This window comes from Diceros bicornis, chromosome 16, assembly GCF_020826845.1.
Source record: "Diceros bicornis minor isolate mBicDic1 chromosome 16, mDicBic1.mat.cur, whole genome shotgun sequence".
Classification (NCBI taxonomy): domain Eukaryota; kingdom Metazoa; phylum Chordata; class Mammalia; order Perissodactyla; family Rhinocerotidae; genus Diceros; species Diceros bicornis.
In genome coordinates, this window is record NC_080755.1 from 4,559,869 (window position 1) to 4,587,031 (window position 27,163).

The 27,163-nt window shown below is 40.4% G+C and overlaps 1 protein-coding gene across 1 annotated transcript in view; it reads right to left on the bottom strand.

Annotated features, from left to right (window-relative positions):
• L3MBTL4 (L3MBTL histone methyl-lysine binding protein 4) overlaps positions 1–17,193 on the bottom strand; it is a 342,274-nt gene extending 325,081 nt beyond the window's left edge. The window contains 2 exon segments of the mRNA XM_058556539.1: positions 16,783–16,824; positions 17,174–17,193. Of these exon segments, the coding sequence (XP_058412522.1) occupies positions 16,783–16,824; positions 17,174–17,193 (62 nt within the window).
• Between the last annotated feature and the right edge of the window lie 9,970 nt (positions 17,194–27,163).

Below are 27,163 nucleotides of genomic sequence, written 5' to 3' on the forward strand. Positions count from 1 at the left end.
TATATTCTCACATCTCTTCCCGGTTTCTCTATTCTGTTTCACAGATTCTTGGTCTATTACTATATCACCAGAATATTGGGGATTTCAGTATAAAATACTTTTATCCAATTTAAATGAAAACCAATTGGGATTATTTGGAACTGAATTAAATATTAATTTAGGAAGAATGGACATTTTTGTGGTAAGTCTTTCCATTTGTTCAGATATTAATTTATATGCATCAATAGAATTTTCTAGTTACCTCATATCAGGTCCTTCACATTTCTTGTTCAATTTATTCTAAATATTTTATACTTTATTGCTTTTATAGGTACGATACTTTTCCCTTTTCAATTTTTAGGTGCTGATGGTTGACATACAGAAAAGCTAATGACTTTATATTTATCCTCTAACCAACCACTTCAACATTCTTGTATTCATTTTAAAAACTTATAATTAGATTCTCCTGGGTTTTCTAGGTATAAAATCATATCATCTTCAAAAAAATATATAGTTTTATCTCTTCTTTCCAAAGTTTATACAACTGATTTTGTTTTTGATTCCATTCACTAAAATTGCAAGACAATACTGAATACCAATGATCATATTAGGCATCTCTATTTCCTGATTTTAATTGAAATGGTTTTGATGTTTTGTAGTATATTTGCCACTACATTTTGGTAAATAATTTTTTATATTTAATCCTATTTTACATAATAATTTTTGCTATGAATGGCAGTTAAATTTTATCAAAAGCCTTTTCAGTGTTAAAAATCACTATATGGGTTTTTCCTTTTTATTTGTTGATGTACGAATTATGTTGGCAGATTTTATAATAATGAACTGTTTCACTACTGAATTTGACATTACTGAATATTATACCCTCCTTGGTAATACGATATCATTTTTCTAATATATTGCTGGATTATATTTGCTAATATTTATTTAGAATTTCATATTTGTATTTATACTATGTGATATGCAATTATATTCTAAAGCTTTGTTTTTTGTAATACACTCTTCAGGTTTCATATGCTGGCTTCATAAAGAAATTGTCATCTTTTTACATGGCCTAGAAGAGTTTGAATATCATTGGAATTATCTGTTCTTCTAAAGGTGAATAACAGTCAGCTGTGATCCTGGCTAGACCTCCTCTTCCAGTCTCTTCTGCTGCATGGCCTATTCAAATGGTCAGTTTTTTCTTGGGTACATTTTGATAATCATTAGTTTGCTAGGAACTCATCTAGTTCCCCCAGAGTTTCAAATGTGTTGCTATAGAGATACATGTATTATTCTCTCTTATTTTTACTTTTTTTTTTTTATTGAGGTCACGTTGGTCTATAACATTATATAAATTTCAGGTGTACATCATTATATCTTGACTTCTGTATAGAATGCATCATGTACACCACTAAAAGTCTAGTTGCCATCCATCACTGTATACACGTGCCCCATTACCCCTTTTGCCTCCCCCGCCTACGTGTTTGTTTATCTTCCACACATGAGTGAAGTCATACAGTAATTGTCTTTCTCCATCTGACTTATTTTGCTTAGCACAATGCCCTCAAAGTCCATCCATGTTGTTGCAAATAGCGAGATTTCATCTCTTCTATGGCTGAGTAGTATACTGTTGTATACATATAGATACACAACACATCTTCTTTATCCATTCATCCATCAATGGGCACTTAGGTTGCTTCCAAGTCTTAGCTATTGTAAATAATGATGCAATGAACATACGGGTGCATATGTCTTTTCAAATTAGTGTTTTCCTGTTCTTTGAATAAATACTCAGAAGTGGAATAACTGGATCATACAAAATTTCCATTTTTAATCTTTTGAGAACTCTCCATACTGTTTTCCACAGTGGCTGGACCAGTTTACATTCCCACAAGCAGTGTACAAGGGTTCCTTTTTCTCCACATCCTCTCCAACACTTATTATTTCTTATCTTTTTAATAATAGCCAATCAGAGGGGTGTGAGGTGATATCTCGTTGTAGTTTTGATTTACATTTCCCTAATAATTAGTGATGTTGAACATCTTTCATGTGCCTGTTGGCCATCTATGTATCTTTTTTGGAAACTTTCACTTTTTAAAAAACTTCTCCCACATTTTTAGTTTTCCTTTCTCATTTAGTAATTAAAGCTAACATGTATATGGAATATGCTGGTTTCAGACTTAGGAGAATGGGTAAATGGTGACAGCATTAAAAGAGACCAAGAGCAAAGAGAAAAGAAGATTGGGGAGGGTGTGAATTGATATGATGAAGGGTAAGCAGGTGGAGTCCACTTCCGATGTGAAGCTCTGATATGAATCTATAGCTAGGTAGAAATAAATGGAGTGGCATCCAGATGATAGAATTCACCAAGAGAAAAAGTGCGAAATGAGAAGAGAATCATAGTTGAAACACAGGGGAATCTCAACACTTACATGGAAGGTGGAGAAGAAAGAAGTGATAAAAGAGAAAGCACTGAAGCATACAGACCAGAACAGACTGACGCACCATAACACCAGGAAAGAGCAAGTGAAGAAGGAGGAGGAAAAGGAAGATGAGGGGAGAAAGGAGAAGGGAGGGCAGGGAAGACAGAGAAGGAGGTGGCAAAGAGGAAGAAAGAGTCAACTCCTCAATGGAGACATCAAGTCAGATGGGGGAATGTGGAACACGGCGATGACGACAAGAAGAGACTGCGAAACAGAGGAAGGGTCATTAACAAGGCTGAATGCAGATCAGCATTCCCGAGTGGGCCCAGTCCCATTACCAGAGGAGAATAAAGAACTAAGGAATCTCAAAGTTTTTACCAGAATATTCAGGTGATGGTGAAGTTTAAAGAGCACGTTTGTGTGCAGACTTCCCAGTGTTAACTGATTTCCCCCTTGATGTGTAATAGATTTGGGGCAGGCAGCTGTATGGAAATAATCTTCATCACCGAGACTACTTAAAGAAGACCCATATAATTATGGGTTCATATTAAGATACTCCCCTATGAATTCCACCCTGTACATCATCAAATTAACATTCTTCTGTACGAGATAACAATACTCTCTTCATAAAGTGATCCACTACATATCCCCTTGACCTTGCTCTTCCCTGTACCTAGAGGCATCTAATGCAATCTGTTGGACATAACCTAGCTCCAGCTGTTACTGCTACCTTCCTTAATTCACTCTGTGGGTCAGAACTTAGACTTCCCTTGATCCAAGATAACCCTGCTGGCTTCAGTTAATGGACACACTTAAAACATTATTCAAGATTGTTTTTTCTCTTGACACTAAGTGTTTAAAACAAATTCTGTCCCAAATCATATCTTAAACTCACAGCTTGCCAACCTCTCAAAACACTAATCATTCTCAGTGAAGGTAAATTTCAAATCCATGAAGGCACACTGAATTTCAGCTCACTAACAGACCATCTGGGGGAAAGGAGAGTACTTTTATTAGTTGAGAGATAAATTAGCACTGTTCAAAGGAAAATTTCAATGTGAAAACATCTAAAACAGTTTCCTAAAATTAAATTTCTAGAAAGCACCTTTAAAGCAGCAGTGAAGTTTCCATTAGTCCCCACTGGCCTCTTCTCCACTGAGCTCTTTAGGACTCTTGGAATGAGCGCCCCTTAGTCCTGACTTGAATTATAATGTTGTATAAATGTAACAAGAAAGTGCAGTACCTGTAGACTTGCTGTCTAAAAATCCCTAAACTATGCGTTAAAGGAACTCAACAATGGCACCGTTCCCTTAGCAATAGGTACAAAATAATTTCCATTTCCTGCAAGGAAGCCCAAAGTGATTCTGCAACTTAGAACCTGTGGCAGGCAGAAAAATGGCCTTCCAAAGATATCCATAGCCTAATCCCTAGAAACTGTGAATATGTTACCTTATATGGCAAAAGAGAATTTGCAGATGTGATTACGTTCAAGTCCTTAAGATGGCAAGATTATCTTGAATCATCCAGGTGGGCCCAATGTAATCACAGGGGCCCTTAAAAGTGGAGAAGCTTTCCTGGCTGTGGTCACAGGAAGATGTGACTATGACAGAAGGGTCAGAAAGATGCTACCTTGCTGGCTTTGAAGATGGAGGAAGAGACCGAGAGCCAGAGAGTGCATGCGGCTTCTTAGAAGCTGGAAAAGGCAAGAAAGCAGATCCTCCCTTAGAACCTCCAGCAAGAATAAAGCCCTGCCCACACCTTGACTTTAGCCCAGTGAGACCCATGTCAGACTTCTAATCTGCAGAACTATAAGATAATAAATTTCTGCTGCTGGAGCTGCTAAGTCATGGTTATAGGAAACTAATACAGAACTGCACGTCGGGAATGCTAAGTACTGATATGTAGTGAACTATGCAAACTCATCATGAAAAAGTTTCTAAATGCTCAGTAACTGTGAAAATGGACCAAATAATCATATCTAATTTGCCTGAAAAATAAGAAGGAATCCACAAATAACAAATTAGCTTAGGACAATTGTTATCACATAGCAGGTACTGTATTCTCTAATTTGAACTGAGGCTCACTTGAAAGAATACAGAAATCATAAAAGGAACAACGAAGAGAATGCATCCATAGCTAATATCTTCCTGAATCTTTGAGATGATGTTCAGGGAACTAATTTATAATAGCACATGTAGACAGCACCAAAAACCCTTTGTTATCCCAGCATTCTTATACGGAAAGCTTATGATGTTGATTCTCCAAAATAGTTTTAAATATAGTCATAAAGCTTAAGGGATGGGAGGTATCTAATAAATCAGCTAATCATTTTCAAGATGAAAGAAGTGATTTCCCCAGGATTAGTTTTGGCATAAATGTCTTATTTCTCGGCCCCATTACCCTGATACGCCACAAATGTGCACTAATTTAAATAAGTGATTTCAATTCCCAAGCATCTTTTGTATGTTTTAAAAATCATCGGTAAAATACAGCTGTTTTGTCAAATTAAATTCTGAACTATTGAATTCAGAATTGCTATTATAAAAAATTATGAAAACTATCAGAGAAAAATAATTTCTCCTAAGATCCTAAGCACTGTGAAGACAACTACAGATAACTAAAAGTACAAAGAAAATAGCAAACCACAGCGTTACCTTTAGTAAAATGCTTTTCAACATATACAAAATTAAAATAGCAGTGTCATAAACTTATAAAACCTGCCTTTATATAACTTCACGCTTAAGTGGAAAACAAAGGTTTCCACTTAAAAAAAGTGGAAAAAAAGTTTCTATCACAGAGACAGATTCGTTCTAGATACCAACTGCACGGACAGAGCACTGTCCGGGCCCTGGAGCCCCTGGAGAACAGCATGCCATGCTCACTCAGACAGTGCTCACTGCCCAGTGCTCCTTCCACGCTTCTGAGGGCTCCATCTTGGCTCCATGCTGGCCTCTCTCCCTCTCACCACAGGAAGGGTTATCCTCGGCCTTCCGCTCAACATGATCCCCTAGAGAGGTCTCCCTGGGCTCACAGGATCTCCTACTCCCTACACACTTGATGATCCCCAATCCAAAGCTGCCCCTCAGACCCCTCTCACCAGCTTCGGATCCAGACCCTTTGAATGTTCCATAGGCCCTCAATCACATGAAAATCCAGCATTATCCCTCAAATGTGATCCTCGTGTTCCTTAAGTCAGTGAACGGTACCCACACTAGATCCCACGACGCCTCCTCCAGCCCCTGCAGTCGGTCATTTACCAAATCCTGCGGCTCCTACCTCCTAGTATCTTTGAATGTGTCTCTTCCTCTCAGCCACCCCTGGCTCTGTAGCAGCTGAGCAGGCCCATCTCATCAGCTCTTGGCAGTACACTGATCTCTCTCCATTCCTCTTCTGCCCACACTCTCCCCCACTCTCCTCCAGGGATTTCCCTGGAGTTCTCTCTCCACAAGAGAGGCCATCACTCGGCTGCGCAAAGCTTCACAGCCTCTTTATTAACTACGGTACGATGCCCAACCAGCCTCGCACAGGGAAGAAGGTGCTTCTCCATCGGCCCAAACCAACTTCCGGCCTCATCAACTGCTTTCTCTAGTCACTTATTCCACAATCACTTAGGTTTATCCGTCGTGTGCTAGGCTCTAAGGACACAACAACGGACAAAGACAGACAGGAGGCCTCACCCACAAGCTTTAAAATCTAGTAAGGCAGAAGCAAATAACCCAAAATATAATTATAAACTATACTAAGTGTTTTCATAGACACTTAGTATACAGGGCCTTGAGAGCCTAGACTGGGGGATTAGGGAAAGCTATCCTAACAAGCAGCACTAAAGCCAAAACCTGACGGTCTGTAGGCATTAGCAACACATGTATATTATGATTTGGTAAAAGAAGGACCTGGAGAGAGAAGGGAGGGACGTTCCAGGCAGGAGGCACAGCAGATACGGAGGCCCTGTGGCAGGACCTGAAATAAGGCTAGCGCTGTCCAAGCACAAGGGATGAGCAGGCACCTGGCTAGAGATGAGGCTGAGGAGAGGAGAGGACTGGATTCGCCAGGTGCTAGAGGCCTTGTGAGGATTTGCCTCTGTCCTACTTTACAGGCAATGGAATGCATCTGAAAGGTTTTAAGCAAAGCAAAGGTGGGGATGTTGACAGGATCAGGCTCGCATTTTGAAAAGAATGATGTGGCTGCATTGGAGACTAGATTAGGTCATCTCAAGAGTAGGTCTGAGGAGATCAGCTGTGACATCCAGGGGAGGCATGACAGCTTGGACTCAAGTGGATTTGGCTGTGCTTCACAACTTTGCACTTTATGTTGAAATGCAATGGAAGAAGGTCAGCAGTAGGGTCAGGGAGAAAAATAAGGGCTCACAGTTAAGGAAAGAGTAGATAGGAGAAATACTATGGAGAAATACTCCACAAGCAGAAGCCACAGCCCTTGATGACAGACAGCTCATGGGAAGTGAAAATATTAAGGTGTCAAGGGGCCGGCCTGGTGGTGCAGCGGTTAAGTGCGCGTACTCCGCTTTGGCGGCCCGGGGTTCACAGGTTCGGATCCCGGGCGTGCACCGATGCACCGCTTATCAAGCCATGCTGTGGTGGTGTCCCACATAAAGTAGAGGAAGATGGGCATAGATGTTAGCCCAGGGCCAATCTTTCTCAGCAAAAAGAGGAGGCTTGGCATTGGATGTTAGCTCAGGTCTGATCTTCCTCACAAAAAATAAAAAATAAAAATAAGGTGTCGAGATGGCTACCCAGGCTCAGCTTGGGCACCTGAGGGCAGGCCAGTCACCCAAACTAGGGAGCATCTTCATCTCTCCAGGACCATTGGGTACAGGCTTTGTTAAGAAGAGAATGACCTTAAATCAAATATAAGATCCCTTTTATCCCAAAATAATGTAAACATTTATCAACTTTTCCAAAAGTTTGCACACTTTTATAACCCTATATCTTTTAACTCTGCTCAGCTTACTGAAGATGAAACGCATGCCACTATCATTTTCCTATGCTTTTCATTTTCATCAGAACAGTCAGAAAATATTGGCAATAATCTTCTATTTTCACTTAGAGTGCTTTTACAAATTATTTTCTACACAAAGCTACATCCCAAAGAGTCTTTTAGTAAAGGCTTGTGAGAAACATATTATGCTGCTTCCAGTTATGTAAGGGAAGAAAATGCTTTTAAAAAATGCTTCAACTAATGTTAATTCTCTAGAGTAAATAATTTTAAAACAGTCCTTTATAATCTCCTAAGCAAAATATGAGAACATATACCAAAAAGAACCTAAAAACTATTAAAAACCAATACATAAATTCCTTATTTCAGCTGTTCAAGAAAAATATCATGTTGAGTATCTATCATGAGCCAAACACATTATAAACATTTTCTCATTTAATTCTGACAACTTTATGGAGTAAGAGATACCTATTATTCCCAACCCACAAGCAAGAAAACTGAGGCTTAGAGAAGTTAAATAACTTGTTGGAAGTCACACATCCAGTTAAGTGGCAAAACCAATATTCAAACAAGGTCTGTTTGATTGTAAGCACACACTCTATACTTCCTTTCACATATCAAAAGAATAACTAAGTTTGGACTTCCAAAAGATGACATTTACCCTGGGATCAAGACAAACCACAGCCGAATACCACGGCCCAGGCTACCCGTCTATGTCCACCTGCCTCCACACATCCGGCCTGAACGTTAGGGAAGCTTCTGTATGTTGCCCTATAACGTCTTCACTGCAAATCAGATGCTGTATTAGAGGACTTATGCATACGGAAATTAGTAGAAAAATAAGATTGCAGTCGTGAACATTCCGAGTGAATTTCTAAGGAATTTATCTGTTCTATAGAGTGAGCCTCCATACAAACACAACTGTGCACTTAAGCAGTAAAACAGCTACTAACTTTAGCAAAGCAGCAGGAATAGATCACCAATCCCCATCTCTTTCTGGCTTTTAAGGGAAATCCACGGGCTTTCTCTGGAGGCCTGTCTCAGACCCACACTGATCCCGGGCATCAAGACTCAAAACACACTGTCATACGTACCTTTCCCCTGAGCCTCACAACTTTGGGGTTTGTGTCGAAATGCAACGGAGGGAGGTCAGCACGAGGGCCTGGGAGAAGAACGCGAGCTCACGGTTGAATCCAGGTCTGAAGTGGACCACGAGAGGAGAGAGCGCCTGCGCAGAAAGGCGGACCCTGTCGGAGGACTCCTGACAGCGTCGTGACCCTGATGCAGAGGAGCCTCACCTCGACCACTGACCCGTGCCCTCACCCTGAAGGGAAGAACAGACAGCTGGGACACCTCAGCGGGACCCCACACTCAAACTCCTCACCACCCGGCCTTTGTTCCCCTTCAGACCCTCCTCATTTTCTTCTGTTCTCCTCTTCAAGAACAGTATCATGTTCTTCCTTATCTTCTGGCCTTTTCCATCCCCTTCTCTTTCCCTCCCTTCCCCTTCTGAACAATTCCATTCTAAAGCCATTATGTGGGGCAGAACAAGGTAGGCATCCAGGTGGGAGGGCGAGGAGGAAAATATCCACGTGTTGGGGAGTCCTGCACAGAGAACGATAACCATCCGCCCGGGAGGGCTAGAATGGCATGGAACAGGGAGTGGATGAGTCCTAAACAAGGTGCTGCGGAGAGTGACGCAGAGTGCCGAGTCAGAAGCCTAACGGGGCAAGGGGGGCACCTCCTGGGCGGGCAGCCTGGTGCAGAGCATCAAAGCTGAGTTAGGGAGAGGAAGGAAGGCCTGGTGTGGGGTGTCAGAGAAAACGAGCTCGAGGATGGCAGCCAGGGGGAGGCCGCCCAGGATGGTCGGGCCCCAGTGGGACCAGGTGGACATACGCGCCAGGGAGGGGTCAGCAACAGCAGCGAGAGGATGATTATATAGAGGGGGATGGAGCAAATAAACAAATATACTGAGGCTAACGGTAGCCACATTTCTCACTGTCGAAGACAGAGATTCAAATATATAAGGGGGGAAAACTAGAGTGAATCCTGGGGGATCAGACTGGAATTGGAGGTATCACTGTGAACTCATGGATCTCAATATACAGAAACAGATTGATATATATATAAATAAATGGTGATATAAAGTATGTGTGTGTATACATACCCAGTGTATAAATTTGTCGGTATGTATGTGTGTGTGTATAAACACACAGACAGACATTCCTTAGCTCTGTCTACTGAGAGGGCCCAGGAGCAACTGCAACCTAAGAGCGACAAGCACACTTGACCCAATTATGAAAGGCCAGAGCTCTTGGAGAAATTACTGAATCAAGGTCTGGGGCCGGGGGAGCATAAGACAAGCCTAAAACAGCTTGTGCCAGAAAATACGGAAGTGTTCAAAGAACAATAGAGGCACATCCAAAAGACACCAAAACCAACTTCAAGGGGCTCCTACGGGCCAAAGTAGGGTCAATTTGAGCACTAAAATAATGACAGAAATTGATTAAAATCCAATGAATAAAATAAGGAGCCATAAGTTCATATTGAAATAAATAAGTAGAAAGTTTGGTGAAAAATAGGATATTTATGGCTTCTAATTACCTCTCTGTAAAACACTTATTAATTCCAAAGGACAAATTGTAACTCTGCAGTGGAGAAACTTGGCAGACACAGCCTTAAGAGATCAAAGGTAGCATCAGAAATGGGACTATCTCTGTCGTTAAGTGACGCGTGACTGTGGCTTCAAATTTTTAAAAATGTATTTAAGAACAGAAGAATGCTTTCAGTCTACAGTGCTAAGAGAGCACAGGAAGATGGAGCATCATTAAAAATAGGCATGTCAGCAAATAAGCCCACAGTCCAAATACAATATTCACGTGAAACAGTTTAGGTGAAAACGAATACTAAAATGTCCCCACAGTAGCAGCTTTCATCTCAGTAGCGAAAGGCAACTATGCTGAACAAAAAGCCAACAGGCTTCAAAAGAGCAAAGCACATTAGTGGAATCAATCCTTTGGTTCAATCTCAAAATGAAACAGAAGTCTCTGATTTTAGGGCGAGACCGAGGAAGAACTGCAGAAGGAGAGGACCTGCACACAGGAGCAGAGGACCACGGGATTTTCTGCTCGGCAGGAGCGGGTGGCTGGCCTCCCCCGGGCCCTCCTCAGAACTGCGAGGCCCACACGGCTTGAAGTCTTCACCGTCATCTCCACCGGAACTGAGTGCTGCTCTGCAACCTTCTGTTTTGCTAAATCAATCTAACAGCCAGGGTGCTCAGTCCCGTTTCCAGAGTTCAACACTCTTACTATCCACCAGGACCCTTCAGGACAGATGCAGCAGAGGCTCTTCTGCAGGACAGACTGAAAGCATAAATAATCTGAAGGCTTCTCAGGAAGTTCTTTCATGAGGTAAAATTTTAATATGATGCCTGCTTTCGTATATTAGAGAACTCAACACGGCCCACACAAACTCTCTATAAACAGGCTTCGTGGATACAGGCCTTTGCCCTGTCTTTGTGCTTTATTCAGTTTTATTCATTGATATCATCTAGTGACTGACTCCAGGAAGAAAACAAACATGCTTCCTTCCTTTGTGAGAGTAGATATTCACACCACCGCTAATCCACCCAGAAATGACTGAATACCACAGGGGAGGTATGGCAACTTAGTTAAGTTCAAAGATTAGCTCATTTATAAAACAGTATCAAGAACAAAGAAATTATTTTAAAATATATGCTAAAACTACTTGTTATAGGGGCCGGCCCGGTGGTGTAGTGGTTAAGTTCGAGCACTCCGCTTCAGTGGCCCGGGGTTTGCAGGTTGGAATCCCAGGTGCAACTGACGCACTGCTCATCAAGCCATGCTGTGGCAGCATCCCACACACAAAATGGAGGAAGATGGGCACAGATGTTAGCTCAGAGCTACTCTTCCTCAGCAAAAAGAGGAGAATTGGCAACAGATGTTAGCTCAGGGCCAGTCTTCCTCACCAAAGGAAAAAAAAAACATGCTGAAACTACTTGTTACAGAGTAGTATTTTTGTTAAAGTGCATGTGGATGCTTCAATTATTGAAGTTCCTCCCACAAAAAGTTCACTACTTAGAAGGAATTTCCCTGCTTATCCTCTAGTGAGTTTCACAGCTCAATGAAAATATAATTCTTTAGGTAAAAAATATCCAAATGCCTAAATATTTTACTGTGCATTTAATGATAGTAAATGTCATCCATAATAGTAAGAATTGACTAAACTAAAATCAATTTGGTTTTCCATTTTTCTGATGTTGATATCCATTCTTAGGAAGGAATTATCTTGGTGGGAATGAACAGATCTCCCAGAAAGTTTAAAATATGCAGAAATTAGTTCCATTGACATATAATTATTTTGCAAGAAAGTACTTCTGTCATTACACCCAGGAAGGAATCTAGATACTCTAACAAAAGACTCCAGGGATAATGCTCAAGGGGTCATCTTTGAATCTTTTACAATCACTTAATAAGCCATATCCCCCAGTACAGAAACTACTCCTTGAAAGTAAGTTAAGCACTTTTGGCAGCTGTGTTAATTCTTCTTCAGGCCATTTAGCTAATTAATACTTCAGAGCTTTAGTAAATTATTACTTCAGTATACTAAACAATAGATCCTATTGGCCAGATTGGACCTGATTATATGCCTTTTTAAAAGATTCCTAACTTAAGTGAGAGATATAGCATATTATATAACTGAATTTTTAAAAAACTAAATGTCCTAGGAAATGCTGAGAGAAAACAGAATAGAGAGAAAAATACAAAATAAGGAAAGTAGAGAAGATAATCTGGTTTTGAAGGAGACAGCCATCTGGATAAGGCCAGAAGAAGAGCCCTCCAGGCAGAAGAAACAATTGTTCATACAGCAAGGTCTAGACTGCACGTTCTGTTCAGCTGGAGCAAAACAGGGCAAGTGCCCGCTGGTGATGGCATCTAATGATATTCTAGAGAAAGGATACAAGGCACTCTAGTACCAGAATTTCAGATAAATTTTAGTTGGTGAAGAGATGGTATAAAAAGACTTGACCAACAACTGAAAAGTGGCTAGGGACAGCTCTAAGTTGGGAGATATTATTTGAGAGATATCAAGAAGGATGAGTAGAGAAAAGTTAACAATTGTTTGGCTAGGCTCAGGGGTAAGTGGGAGGAAGGAGTCAAGGATCGCTCCAGGATCCTAGACTGATAAAAGGTCAATGATGGTGCTACAGAATGAAGGACTACAGAGAAGCAGACTCAACGTCAGGGAAGGAAGAGTTCAGTTAATGTCTAAGTGAAACCTAAAGAGTAAGAAAAACAAGAGCACGAAAGCTTCCGCTGATTTGAGAGGTCCTTGGATCCATCTAAACAACAAACTTAGTGACTAGCCATGAGGCACTGGCGAGTTAAGCAAGAACAGTGTCAGGGGTGACTGAGTGCAGACGGCAGCTGGTGGAGACAGGAGGAGGTGATGGCAAGGGAGGAAACAGCGCAGCTCTCAAGAAACCTGGATGCTATGGGCGACCTCTGGCCATGAGAGAATAAGATGAGAGACTCTGTGGTAAAGGAAGTCTACATGCAATGAAATGCAAACTGATATTCTGAACTGGATCTTGGAAGAGAAAAAGGACATTACTAGAAAAACTAGTGAAATTTGAATAAAGTCTGCAGTTTAGTGAATAGTGATATGCCAATGTTAATTTCTTAGTTCTGACAAATGTCCTGTGGTCATATAAGATATTAATGTTGGCAGAAACTGAGTGAAGGCCATACAGGACTATCTCTGTCCTATGTTTGCAACTTTTCTCTAAATCTAAAATTATTCCAAAATAAAAAGTTTACTTACAAAAAAAGAAAAAAAATCTAAGAACAGATATTCCAACAATGCCCTCCATTCCACAAATTGAAGTTTTGTTTTGTAGTGAAGAAGATCAGCCCTGAGCTAACATCTGTTGCCAACCCTCCTCTTTTTGCTGAGGAAGACTGGCCCTGGGCTAACATCTGTGCCCATCTTCCTCTACTTTATATGGGACGCCGCCACAGCGTGGCTTGATGAGCGGTGCATAGGTCCACACCTGGGATCCGGACCCTCATACCCCGGGCAGTGGAAGCGGAGCGTGCAAACTTAACTGCTACGTCACTGGGCCAGCCCCATAAATTGAAGTTTTTAATGTTCAAGAGCCTCTGAATTTATTTTTTCATATTTGTCTGACTGTAACATGATTACATACTAACTGTAAAAAAATACTTGGAAAATATAGAAAACATACTTTTTATCTCACAACTTAGAGAAAACAATTGTTAACATCTTTCCTTCTATTTACAGATATCTGATTTTTTTAAACCATCATTAAGACTAATCCCCTGAGGTTTTGTTCCTTAGTATTTTATCATAAGCTTTCCCTTTTATGTAATTTAAGTTCTTCAAAAGCATTTAAGTGACTGCGCAGTTGTCTACACATAATTGTACCATGATGTTTTACCTATTCCTAATTCATTGGATATTTAGATTATTTCCAAAAAATAAACATATATTCTTTGCTTTCTAGTAAGACTAAATATATTTAACATATTATTTTTTAGCCACTTTTATTTTCTCTTCCATGAATTACTTGCTCATGCCCTTTGCCTGTTTTGCACTGAGATCTTACTGTATCTGAGTATTTTTTCTAATTCCTTTATGCACTGTGGACCTTCTGTCAGCCGTAGTTATGGCAAATATTTGCTAGTTTGTTATTTCCACTTTGTTATTATGATGTTCTTTGTTGGACAGAGTTTAATTTGGATGTGTCTACATCTCACTTTCCTTCATAATTTCCTTTACTGTTTTTATGTTGACAAAGACCTCAACCAAACACTCAACCAAACAAATATTATCATTAGTTAAAAATAGCACTTAAAATTTAGAAGGGGAAAAGCCAGATCATTTGTTGAACTGAAGAAATCAGTTGTGGTTTTTTTGGAGACTTCAAGTATAGAGGTCTGGGATTACAAAGTGATTGATAATACTAATTCTATAACTTCAATCATATATAATTATTAATAAATAATACTTACTGAGACAAGTCTTCTCTTAGGGGTATCTAAGACAGTTGTTAAATTTTTTGAATCACCAGGAATAATAAAGCTCAGAGAGTTTCCAAAAGAACGAAAAAAATTAATCCCAGGGCATGACTATGTCAAGAAAAATCTAGTTCAGCCCGTCCCCAAGGACACAGAGGGCTATATTAGATACCATTAATGCTTTAATTATTAGCAGTTACTTTTCCCATCTCATTTCTAAGCGAGATCTCAGTTTTCTCTACCTTTGTCTCAATAGCTACAAAGAAGGGAGAATGTTAAAGTAGAAGAACACAGGAAAGTAGAAAGCACATAGGTTTTAGAACCTGCTAGATGTGGTTTCAAACCCTGGATCCACCACGAACTAGTCAAATTTACCCTAAATAAGTCAAATGGCCTCTCAAAGCTTCATCATCTGTAACACAGGGGTCAATGTTAGTGGCACAGATTGGTCATTCAGTAAATTATTTTGTAATGATTTCCAAGGAAATAGTTTGCTTATTGTAAAATCATTACTAACAATTAAGCATTTATCTTTCAATACAATTTTCTGTTCACATATAAATATTAAGTGTACATAGCTTTTGTTTTTCTTTTGTTATTAAGACATAAGGTAAGTGACTAAAGGTCTTTTGTTTTGCAAGCAGCCTACAAAAAAGATTAAACTATTTCTAGGAACTATAGGAGGAAAACTCCCATTATAGTACTAGGACAATAGGCAATTTAGTGAATAGTTTCCTTTGTCCCACTAAAAGTGGTAAAAATATAAATTACTGCAAAAGCCCCTCAAATAATTCAATTTTTATTTCAACTAGCAGTTTGTAGCATCTGGACACACCATCCAAGTCTCACTCTCTTCTAAACACTTAGCTGTGTTCTAGGGCTGGGGAACACAGCAAGAGCGACAATATCAGATTTGGAGAAAAAGAAACCACAGGGTGAAACTTTTGAGAATGGAACACTAACTATAAAACAAGTCTGACGATGGAAGAACAGCAGCAAAAAGTTACTTTCTACTAAAACTGAAAACCTATTTAAGAGAAACATATACTCAGCTATAATGAAACTACAAATACTAAATTACTAAAAAAATCTTAGCTTTGGGGACTGAACATTTTAAATTGTTGGCCAACTCTGCTTTTCTTTTTCTAGAATAAGTGCTTCAACCATGGAATAAAAGAATCTCAAACAATTTACGTTAGTGTGAAAATATAGCTGCAGGGGAGAAACAACACATCATAAATCATAACCTCTTTCTGAGAAGAAAAAATTTGTTTAAAAAAACCCTGCTGTTAGGGACAGGTACAGTCCAAATTTCTTTCCAGAATTCCAGCACTGCATAACTGAAGAATATTTCAATGGACCTAAACATCACGTTACATAATTATCAAATTACTGCATTTTATTTTGCTTTTTCAGCAAAGAACATGATGGGACTGGGGTGACAGCAAGAGAAGAAAAGAAATTTAAAGCAGCAAATTTTGCTTAGAATAGAAAACAACTTTTATTTTAAAAATCATTTAGGTAGAAGATCACAAATTTTCCATATTGTGTCCCAAGACTAAGCATTATAGACTGGTCTTTAAAAACCTCAATTCTTGTTTGTCATTTTTTCAAAGTATTTTTAGTTGTTTCCATTATTGGAAAAAAAGAACTTACTGAACAAATACTTAAGGTACTTTAAAAGTTCCTTAGGAAAGAATTATCAAATTTATAAGCTTCCTTCTCATGAAGAATAGCACAAATGTTACTGCACATTCAAATACATTTTATAGAAAATTTAATAACAGCTGTCTACTCATATAGCAATAATCACAAAATATATGGAATATATATTCCAAGGAAACGGCAAATTTTGAATTTAAAGCATCAGAGAATTAGATGAATATCAAAAAACTGTTATATAAAACCTCTTGACGTATTAATAACCATAATAAGGGATATTCATCCTAGAGAAAATGTACAATCTCCTCTAAAACTTGATTTCAACAGAAGAGCACAAATGCAATCACTAGAAGATAAAACCAATCTGAGAAAAGCTGAAGCAAAGAATCATAAATAAACCAAGTAGCATCTCTTAGTTTCTTGTTCATGGGGAAAGATTAAAAATCAGAAGTTGTTTTACTTAAAGCATTTTTAAAAGGCAAATAAATGAGATAAGAGCTTCAGACTTTTTCTTCATATATATATTTGAAAATCTTCGATGACACTGCTAAAGCCTAAAGAAGAGTATGTAATTCACTATCAATAAATGATACTGTTATTACAGACTTGAATTAACAAACCTAAAACAACTAAAGCTATCTAATAAAAATTTCATTTAAAAGTTGTTCACCGTGAACTGAAGGTTAAAGGGTGGTAATAATTACCGTGACTCAAAGGAACTGCCCCATCCCTGGGCTTCTTTTCCTCTTCAGCTTGCTCCTAGAACACAGAAAACGTGGTTAGACCACATTTTTGCATAATTGTTTGAAACACTGAAAACTAACTTTTCTGTGTGCAGGAAGCCAAGCCATGAAAAGCACTATAAACAAAGCAGCCACTGCCCTTCGGGTGGGTGTGCAAACCCCAAGAGGGGCACACCACGAACCGTTCAGATGTGGTCCTTTACTACCATCTTAATTCTTCGTGGGCTAGAATATGAGAAAAAGTAAGGTACAATAACAGTTAATACTCAAGTTGACAAGGGTACCTCCCTGACAGGATCCCTGGGTCTGTTAGTCATGCGACGGGCAGGCTGATGGAAGGGGCACGTCCCACACCAGAGCCAGGCCCTCCATCCTACCTTTGCTCGCAGCATACCAGGATCTACTACAGCTTACAAGGTTCAGTGAAGACAAAATTATCTAATTTTAGCCAAATTGACCTTCATAGAATGGACAAATGACTTCAATGATTCCTACAAAGAAACCACAGACTGGGCCAGCCCCGTGGCTTAGCAGTTAAGTGCGCACGCTCCGCTACTGGCGGCCCCAGTTCGGATCCGGGGTGCGCACTGACGCACCGCTTCTCCGGCCATGCTGAGGCTGCATCCCACATACAGCAACTAGAAGGATGTGCAACTACGACATACAACTATCTACTGGGGCTTTGGGGAAAAAAAAGGAGGAGGATTGGCAATAGATGTTAGCTCAGAGCCAGTCTTCCTCAGCAAAAAGAGGAGGATTAGCATGGATGTTAGCTCAGGGCTGATCTTCCTCACAAAAAAATAAAAAAAAGAGGAAACCACAGACTGAATAGGAGGAACAACACAAGCAACCAATAAGAGGAGGGTAGAGCTTCTCTCCAGGGGGCAAGCAATGCATCCGGCACACTCTTGCAGCAACTCTTGAAGGAAAGTTGACCATTTAACACAGACTAAGAGAATAACTTCTTTTTTGAAAGAATCTCACAGTAGTAAAGAGCTTTTGTTAACAGCTATCCAGAAACATGTTTCATTTACATAAGTTTGAGGCCATAAACAATGTATGCCCCCTATAAAAACTCTTAATAATTATACACTCGAAAATTGGGGAACAAAGTTTCCCAATTTTAAAACCTTCCAAATGAATCGTTTCAGTCAGCTTTGAACTCATTTTTGGAAATATAAATATGTAATACTTTTGATTAGTTCCAAAGAAAAACTAACTGTTATCAGAGAAGATGAAAATACAGCAGCTGAAACAGACAAAAGCCTTCACACAATTGATGGGTGATGCCAAAAAATGAGTATCACGATTTAGTAAGTTTGACCAACAACCATTTCCCAGTTTATTTCTATATATCTGTGGGATGTATTTTTTTAAGCTATGACTAGAGTGACCGACTGTCCCAGTTTGCCCAGGACTGACCTGATCACAGCACTGAAGTCCCACACCTGGGGGACCTCTCAATTCCAGACAAACCAGGATGGTCACTCAGCCTAGTGATGACAACCATTAAAACCACACCTAAAAAACAGACTTCAGACATCAGCATCATGGCAGAGTGAGCTCTTCCCTTAGTCTCTGCCTCCTAAGATACAACAAAAAGGACACTCATATACCAACAGAGGACACTCGCACAACACAACAGATGTCTGACAGACCCATGCAGCCATGCGTCTGAAGGTGGGGGTGCTGGACCCCCCCGGAGGTAGGGATCTCCTCTCCCAACCCAAGTGGCAGCAATCTAGGCACAGGATCTTGCTGGCAGCCAGCACATGACCCTGAGAGGAGAAGGGGGAGGAGGCAGCCCTCTGCAGGAATGCTTCTGCTCTCGGAATTGCATCCCAGCCCGTGGGAATGCTCCACAGTGAGGCAGCTAAATAATCGTGGGGGCGCCCCCACCAAGCCAAGCTGCCCAAACTGGCAGACCGTGAGTGCAGAGCAGGGGCGCATGCAATCGCACACACGAAAGAAAGCACCTAACCCCCTGACCTGGTGAACCAGCTCTGCTGATCACCCAGCACAGGGGATCCCTACCAGAGCACCTGCACATTCGTGAGTGCAGAAGCAGCAGCCAGCAGGCAAATGCAGATGGGGCTTGTCAGCAGAGCTTTCAACGGACAAGTACATCTGACAGGGGTCACAGAGGGCTCAGAAGACACAGTTCCTGCCCCCACAGTGGTGGCAGGTGGAATCTGTGACCAGATATGACCACTATGCGACAGCACAAGTCTACCCCATCCAATATCATGAAGTGGTATATTAACACTCCAGACCCAAAGGAAAATGTCAAACACCCAGAAACCAAATCTGAAGTCACATAAATTTACAATCTAAATGACAGAGAATGCAAAATAGCTATCATAAAGAAACTCAACAAGTTATAAGAAATCTCAGAAAGACAGTTTAAGGATCTCAGGAATAAAATTAATGAACAGAAGGAATTCTTCACAAAACAGATTGAAACTATAAAAAAAAAACCCAACAACAAACCTTAGAGATCAAAACACAATGAATGAGATAGAGGAAAATCTGGAGTCAATAAAAAATAGAGTTGATATTATGGAACAGAGAATTAGTAATTTAGAGGACAGAAATATAGACATGCCTCAGATGGAGGAGGAGAGAGAACAAAGACTAAAAAGAAATGAAGAAATTCTCCAAGAAATATCCGACTCAATTTGGATTATAGGTATCCCAGAGGGAAAAGAGAAGGAGAAAGGAGCAGAGAGCTTCATCAAAGAAATAATAGCTGAGAACTTCCCAAACCTGGAGAAGGAACTGGAATTACATGTAAACGAAGCTAACAGAACTCCTAATTACATCAATGTAAAAAGACCTTCTCCAAGGCATATATTAGTAAAACTGGCAAAAGTCAATGACAAACAAAAAATATTAAGGGCAGCGAGGCAGAAGAAAATAACCTAGAAAGGAGCCCCTGTCAGGCTCTCAGCGAATTTCTCAGCAGAAACCTTAAAGGATAGGAGAGAATGGAACGATATATTCAAAATTCTGAAACACAAAAACTTTCAGCAAAGAATACTCTATTCAGTGAAACTATCCTTCATATGAAAGGGAGAAATAAAAACTTTCCCAGATAAACAAAAGCTGAGGGAGTTCATCATCACAAGACCTCCCCATATAAGAAATGGTCAAGAAGGGGCTTATACCTGAAAAACAAAGAAAGGGTGTACAAAGCCTTGAGCAAGGAGATAAATAAACAGACAAAAATCAGAAAATTGCAGCTCTCTATCAAAACAGGTTAACAAACAATTAATTATAACATTAAAGATGAAGGGAAAGAAAGCATCAAAAATAACTATAATCACTTCATTTTCCTCATGAATTCACAACACAAAACAGAATAAGCTATGACAACAACTTAGGGAAGAGGAAAGGGATGGAACCTGCTTAGACTAAGGAAAAAGAGGCTATCAGAAAACGGACTATCTCATCTATGAGATCTTTCATACAAGCCTCATGGTAACCACTAAACAAAAAATCAGAACAGAGACACAAATGATAAATAAAGAGAAAACCATCATACGGAAACACCAAACTGAACAGGAAGTCAGATATACCTGGGACAAGAAACAAGGGAAATGACGAATGAGAAACAAGTGATAAAATGGCAGCATTAAGCCCTCATATATCAATAATCACTCTAAATATAAATGGACTGAATTTTCCAATCAAAAGACAGAGTGGCTGGATGGATTGAAAAACAAGATCTAATAATATGCTGCCTCCAGGAAGCACATCTCAGCTCTAAAGACAAACACAAATTCAAAGTGAAGGGATGGAAGACGATACTCCAAGCTAATGGTAAACAAAAGAAAGTAGGTGTTGCCACACTTATATGAGACAAAGTAGACTTCAAGATAAAAAAGACAATGAGAGACAAAGAGGGGCAGTATATAATGATAAAAGGGACACTCCACCAAGAAGACATAACACTTATAAATATATATGCACCCAACATAGGAGCACCCAAGTACATAAAGCAACTATTAGCAGACCTAAAAGGAGAAATTAACAGCAACACAATAATAGTAGGAGACCTTAACACTCCATTTACATCAATGGATAGATCATCCAGACAGAAAGTCAACAAGGAAATAGAAGAATTAACTGAAAAACTAGACCAGACAGACTTAATAGATATACAGAGAACATTCCATCCCAATACATTCTTCTCAAGTGCACATGGAACGTTCTCAAGGATAGAACACATGTTGGGAAACAAGGCAAGCCACAATAAATTTAAGAAGATAGAAATAATATCAAGCATTTTTTGTGACCACTATGCTATGAAACTAGAAATCAAGTATAAGAAAAAACTGGGATAGTGACAAATATATGGAGACTAAACAACATGCTACCGAACAACCAATGGATCAATGAAGAAAATGAAGAAGAAATCAAAAAATATCTGGAGACAAATGAAAATGAAAATACATCATACCAACTCATATGAGATGCAGCAAAAGCGTTCCTAAGAGGTAAATTGATAGCAATACAGGCCCACCTTAACAAACAAGAAAAATCTCAAATAAGCAATCTTAAACTACATCTAACGGAACTAATAGGAGAAGAACAAACAACACCCAAAGTCAACAGAAGGAGAGAAATAATAAAAATTAGAGCAGGAACAAATGAAATTGAAACAAAAAAGCCAGTAATAATAAAACTAACAATAAATAATAATAATAATATAATAATAATAATCAATAACTAATGAAACAGTACTATAATGAAAATGAGAGCTGGATCTTTGAGAAGATAAAAAAAATTGACAAACTGTTAGCCAGACTCACTAAGAAAAAAAGAGAGAAGGCTCAAATAAATAAAACTAGAAATGAAAGAGGAGAGGGCTGGCCCCGTGCTTTAGTGGTTAAGTGCGCGCACTCCGCTACTGGCGGCCCGGGTTCGGATCCCGGGCGCGCACCAATGCACCGCTTCTCCGGCCATGCTGAGGCCGCATCCCACATACAGCAACTAGAAGGATGTGCAGCTATGACATACAACTATCTACTGGGGCTTTGGGGAAAAAAAGGAGGAGGATTGGCAATAGATGTTAGCTCAGAACCGGTCTTCCACAGCAAAAAGAGGAGGATTAGCATGGATGTTAGCTCAGGGCTGATCTTCCTCACACACACACAAAAAAATGAAATGAAAGAGGAGAAATTACAATGGATACCACAGAAATACAAAGGATTATAAGAGAATACTATGAAAAGCTATATGCCAACAAAGTGGACAATCTAGAAGAAATGGATAAACTCTTAGACTCATACAGCCTCCCAAAACCAAAACAGATTCTCAAGAAATACAGAATCTGAATAGACCAATCACAAGGAAAGAGATTGAAAGAGTAATGAAAAACATCCCCCAAAACAAAAGTCCAAGACCAGATGGCTTCTCCCGGGAATTTTACCAAACATTCAAAGATTTAATACCTATCCTTCTCAAACTATTCCAAAAAGTTAAAGATGATGGAATGCTTCGTAACTCATTCTGTGAGGCCAGTATCAGCCTGCTCCTGAAGCCAGACAAGGACAACACAAGGAAGGAAAATTATAGGCCAATATCACTGATGAACACAGATGCAAAAATCCTCAACAAAATATTGGCAAACTGAATATAGCAATACATTAAAAAGATGACATATCATAACCAAGTGAGATTTACACCAGGGACAGAGGGATGGTTCAATACCCACAAATCAATCAACGTGATACACCACATCAACAAAACGAAGAATAAAATCACATGATCGTCTCAATAGATGCAGAGAAAGCATTTGACAAGATACAACACCCATTTATGATAAAAACTCTCAATAAAATGGTTATAGAAGGAAAGTACCTCGACGTAATAAAGGCCATATATGACAAACCCACAGCCAACATCACACTCAATGGGGAAAAACTGAAAGCCATCCCCTCTGAGAACAGGAACAAGACAAGGTTGCCCACTCTCGCCACTCATATTCAACATAGTACTGGAGGTTTTAGAGCAATTATGCAAGGAAAAGGAATAAAAGGAAATCAAATAGGCAATGAAGAAGTGAAACTCTCGCTGTTTGCAGATGACATGATTTTATATATACAAAACCCTAAAGAATCCATTGGAAAACTATTAGAAATAATCAACAACTACAGCAAAGTTGCATGGTCCAAAATCAACTTACCAAATTCAGTTGCATTTCTATACTCTAATCACAAATTAACAGAAAGAGAACTCAAGAATACAACCCCATTTACAATTGCAATAAAAAGAATAAAATATCTAGGAATAAATTTAACCAAGGAGGTGAAAGACTCTACACAATGAAAACTATAAGACATTATTGGAGGAAATTGATGATGGCATAAAGAAATGCAAAGATATTCCATGCACTTGGATTGGAAGAATAAACATAGTTAAAATGTCCGTACTGCCTAAAGCAATTTACAGATTCATTGCAATCCCAAACAGAATCCCAGTGACATTCTTCATGCAAATAGAACAAAGAATCCTAAAATTCCTATGGGACAAGAAAAGACCCCAAATAGCTAAAGCAATCCTGAGAAGAAAGAACAAAGCTGGAGGAATCACAATCCCTGACTTCAAAATATACTACAAAGCTATCATAATAAAAACACCATGATACTGGTACAAAAACAGACACATGGATCAATGGAGCAGAACTGAAAGCCCAGAAATAAAACCACACATCTAGGAAGAGCTAAACTTCACAAAAGAGCATACAACGCACCAAAGAGCATACAATGGAGAAAGGAAAGTCTCTTCGATAAATGGTGCTGGGAAAACTGGACAGCCACATGCAAAAGAATGAAAGTAGATCCTTGTCTTTTGCCATACACCAAAATTAACTCAAAATGGATCAAAGATTTTAAGGTAAGATGTGAAACCATAAAAGTCCCAGAAGAAAATATAGGCAGTACACTCTTTGATGTCTGCATTAGAAACATCTTTTGGAATACCATGTGTACTCAGACAAGTGAAACAAAAGAAAAAATAAACAAGTCGGACTTCGTCAGACTAAAGAACTTCGAGGAAACCAGGAACAAAATGAAAAGACAATCAACTGGGAGAAAATATTTGCAAATCGTATATCAAACAAGGGGTTAATCTCCAAAATATATAAAAAACTCACACAACTCAACAAGAAAAAAACAAACAACCCAGTGATGTCAGCATCACGGAGGAGTGAGCTTCCCCAGTGAACTCTCCCCCTCTAAGACACAACAAAAAGGACATTCGTATTCCAGAAGCCACTCACACAACACAGGGGATGTCTGAGGCACCCAGGCAGCCGTACACACAAGCTCCGACGTGCTGGAATCCCCAGAGTAAGTGTAAGGAGTGGGATCAGAACTGTTGCGAGGGTATTCGACAAGCTAAACCCTCAGGAGAGCAGAGAGTGACAGCAAGCGGAGAAACCTCCGAAACCGGGGAGGTGAAAGTAACCGCCCCTCCTGCACCTGCCTGCCTGCCAGCCCAGCACTTCAGCACAGCGGCCCTGCAGCCTTGGCAAAGCGGTGCTTCAGCTTGGCCTGGCCCCAGAGGCGGCAGCTCCCCAAAGAGCCCCAGCATCCGTGGTGGCAGTGCGCCCACACCCAAGCTCCAGAGGCAGCAGCCCCCAGGCACCCAAGCCCAACCAGCAGCAGCAGGGTGACCACACCCCACCCCCAGAGGCAGCGGCCCCCTGGCGCCCAGGCCCCACCAGCAGCAGCAGCGTGACCGTGCCCCACCCCCAGAGGCTGTGGCCCCTAGGTGCCCAGGCACTAGAAGTGGCAGAAGTGCGCCCATGCCCAGGCCCTAGAGGTGGTGGACCCCAGTGCCTGGGCACCAGCGGCAGTGACCCCTCAGCACCTGGGCCCCACCAGTGGCGGCAGCACGCCCACACCCAAGCCCCAGAGGGGGCAGCCCCCCGGCACCTGGGCACTAGTGGCGGCAGTGCACCCATGCCCAGGCCCAAGGGGCAACAACCCCACAGCACCCCGGCCCCACCAGCGGCAGGGCATGCCCACGCCCCCACACCAGAGGTGGTGGCAGCTCATGCCACACCGCGCCATGGCCCCAGCTGCTCCAGCTGGACGATGCCATGGCCCCAGCTGCATTGGCCCGACCATGCCCTGCCCCCAGCTCCTTTAGCTCAACCACCCACCCGGCTCCAGCTGCTTCAGCCTGGCCATGCTCAGGCTTCAGCTGACTTGGCACCAGCAACTTCGGCCCAGCCACACTCCAATTCCAGCTTCTTCAGCCAACTGTCGCTCCAGCTCCTGCTTCTTCAGCCCAGCCACGCTTCAGCTGCAGCTGCTTCAACCCACCCACACCCGAGCCCCAGGTGCTTTGGCCTAGCTGCGCTCCAGTCACAGCTGTTCCCATGCTCCAGCTCCAGCTATTCCCACACTTCACCGCCAGCAGCTTCCACTCAGCCATGCTTCAGATCAGCCACGCTTCAGCTCAGCCACACCTCAGCTCAGCCAGGAGGGAATCAGCACCTGCAGATCAAGGCGGGCACAGAATACACAACCCTTGACCACCACCCAGTGGCAGCAAGAGGAAACTGTGACCATATATTTTCACTATGAGGAAAAATAAGCCAACACCGACAGGCACTATGCAAAAATATATTAAATCTCCAGACCAAAAGGAAAATGACAAGCACTCAGAAGTCAACCCAGAAAGCACAGAACTGTATAACCTTAATGACAGAGAAGTCAAAAGAGCCATCATAAAAAAGCTTAATGAAATACAAGAAAACACATATAGACAATTCAATGAAATCAGGAGTTTCTTCACCAAAGAAATTGAAACTATAAAGAAAAACCAATCAGAAATCTTAGAGATGAAAAACACAACAGAGGAGATAAAGACAAATCTGGAAGCCTTAAGCATCAGGGCTGACAATATGGAGGAAAGAATTAGCAATATTGAGGACAGCAATGCAGAAATGCTCCAGATGAAGGAGGGAAGAGAACTAAGACTAAAAAGAAATGAAGAAACTCTCTGAGAAATATCCAAATCAATTAGGAAATCCAATACAAGGATTACAGGTATTCCAGAGGGAGAAGAGAGAGAAAAAGGAGCAGAGAACTTGTTCAAAGAAAGAATAGCTGAGAACTTCCCAAACCTGGGGAAGGAGATGGAAAGACCAGTGAATGAAATAAATAGATCTCCTAAATATATCAACATGAAAAAGACCTTCTCCAAGGAATATAGTAGTAAAGCTGGCAAAAGTCAATGACAAAGAAAAAATATTAAGGGCAGTTAGACATAAAAAATAACGTACAAAGGAATTCTTATCAGGCTCCCAGATGATTTCTCGACAGAAACTTTACAGGCTAGGAGAGAGTGGAACGATATATTCAAAATTCTGAAGGACAAAAAATTTCAGCCAAGAATACTCTATCCAGCAAAAATATCCTTCAGATATGATGGAGAAATAATAACTATCCCAGATAAGCAAAAGCTAAGGGAGTTCATTGCCACAAGACCCCCACTACAAGTGATCAAAAAGGCCCTCATGCCTGAGAAAAAAAAGAGAAAGGGGATCCAAAGTTTTGAACAAGGAAGAAAATAGGTCAACAAAACCAGAAAAATTGCAGCTCTCTATCAGAATAGATTAGCAAACACTTAATTGCAAAACCAAAGATCAAGGGAAGGTAAGCAACAGAAATAAATATAATCTCATCACATTAAACACAAATTCACAACACAAGAAGGAATAAGATGTGATAACAATAACTTAGAAGGGGAAGAGGAAACGGATCGAATCGACTTAGTCTAAGGGAATAAGAGGCCATCAAAAAATGGACTATCACATCCACGAGATTTTTATACAAACCTCATGGTAACCACTAACCAAATAATCAGAACAGAGTCACACATGATAAAGAATAGAAAACTAAGAGAATCCCCATACAGAACTACCAAACTGAACTGGTAGTCTGAAATGCCCGGGACGAGAAACAAAAGAAATGCAAAAGAACTGGAAAATGAGCAATAAAATAGCAACAAAAAGCTCTCATGTATCAATAACTACCCTAAATGTAAACGGACTGAACTCTCCAATCAAAAGACACACAGTAGTGGGATGGATTAAAAAACAAGACCCAACAATATGCTGCCTCTAGGAAACACATCTCAGCTCTAAAGATGCACACAGGCTCAGCGTGAAAGGATGGAAGACAATACTCCAAGCTAACAGCAAACGAAATAAAGCAGGTGTTGCCATACTTATACGAGACAAAGTTGACTTCAAGATAAAACAGGTAATGAGAGACAAAGAGGGGCAATATATAATGATAAACGTGACACGCCACCAAGAAGA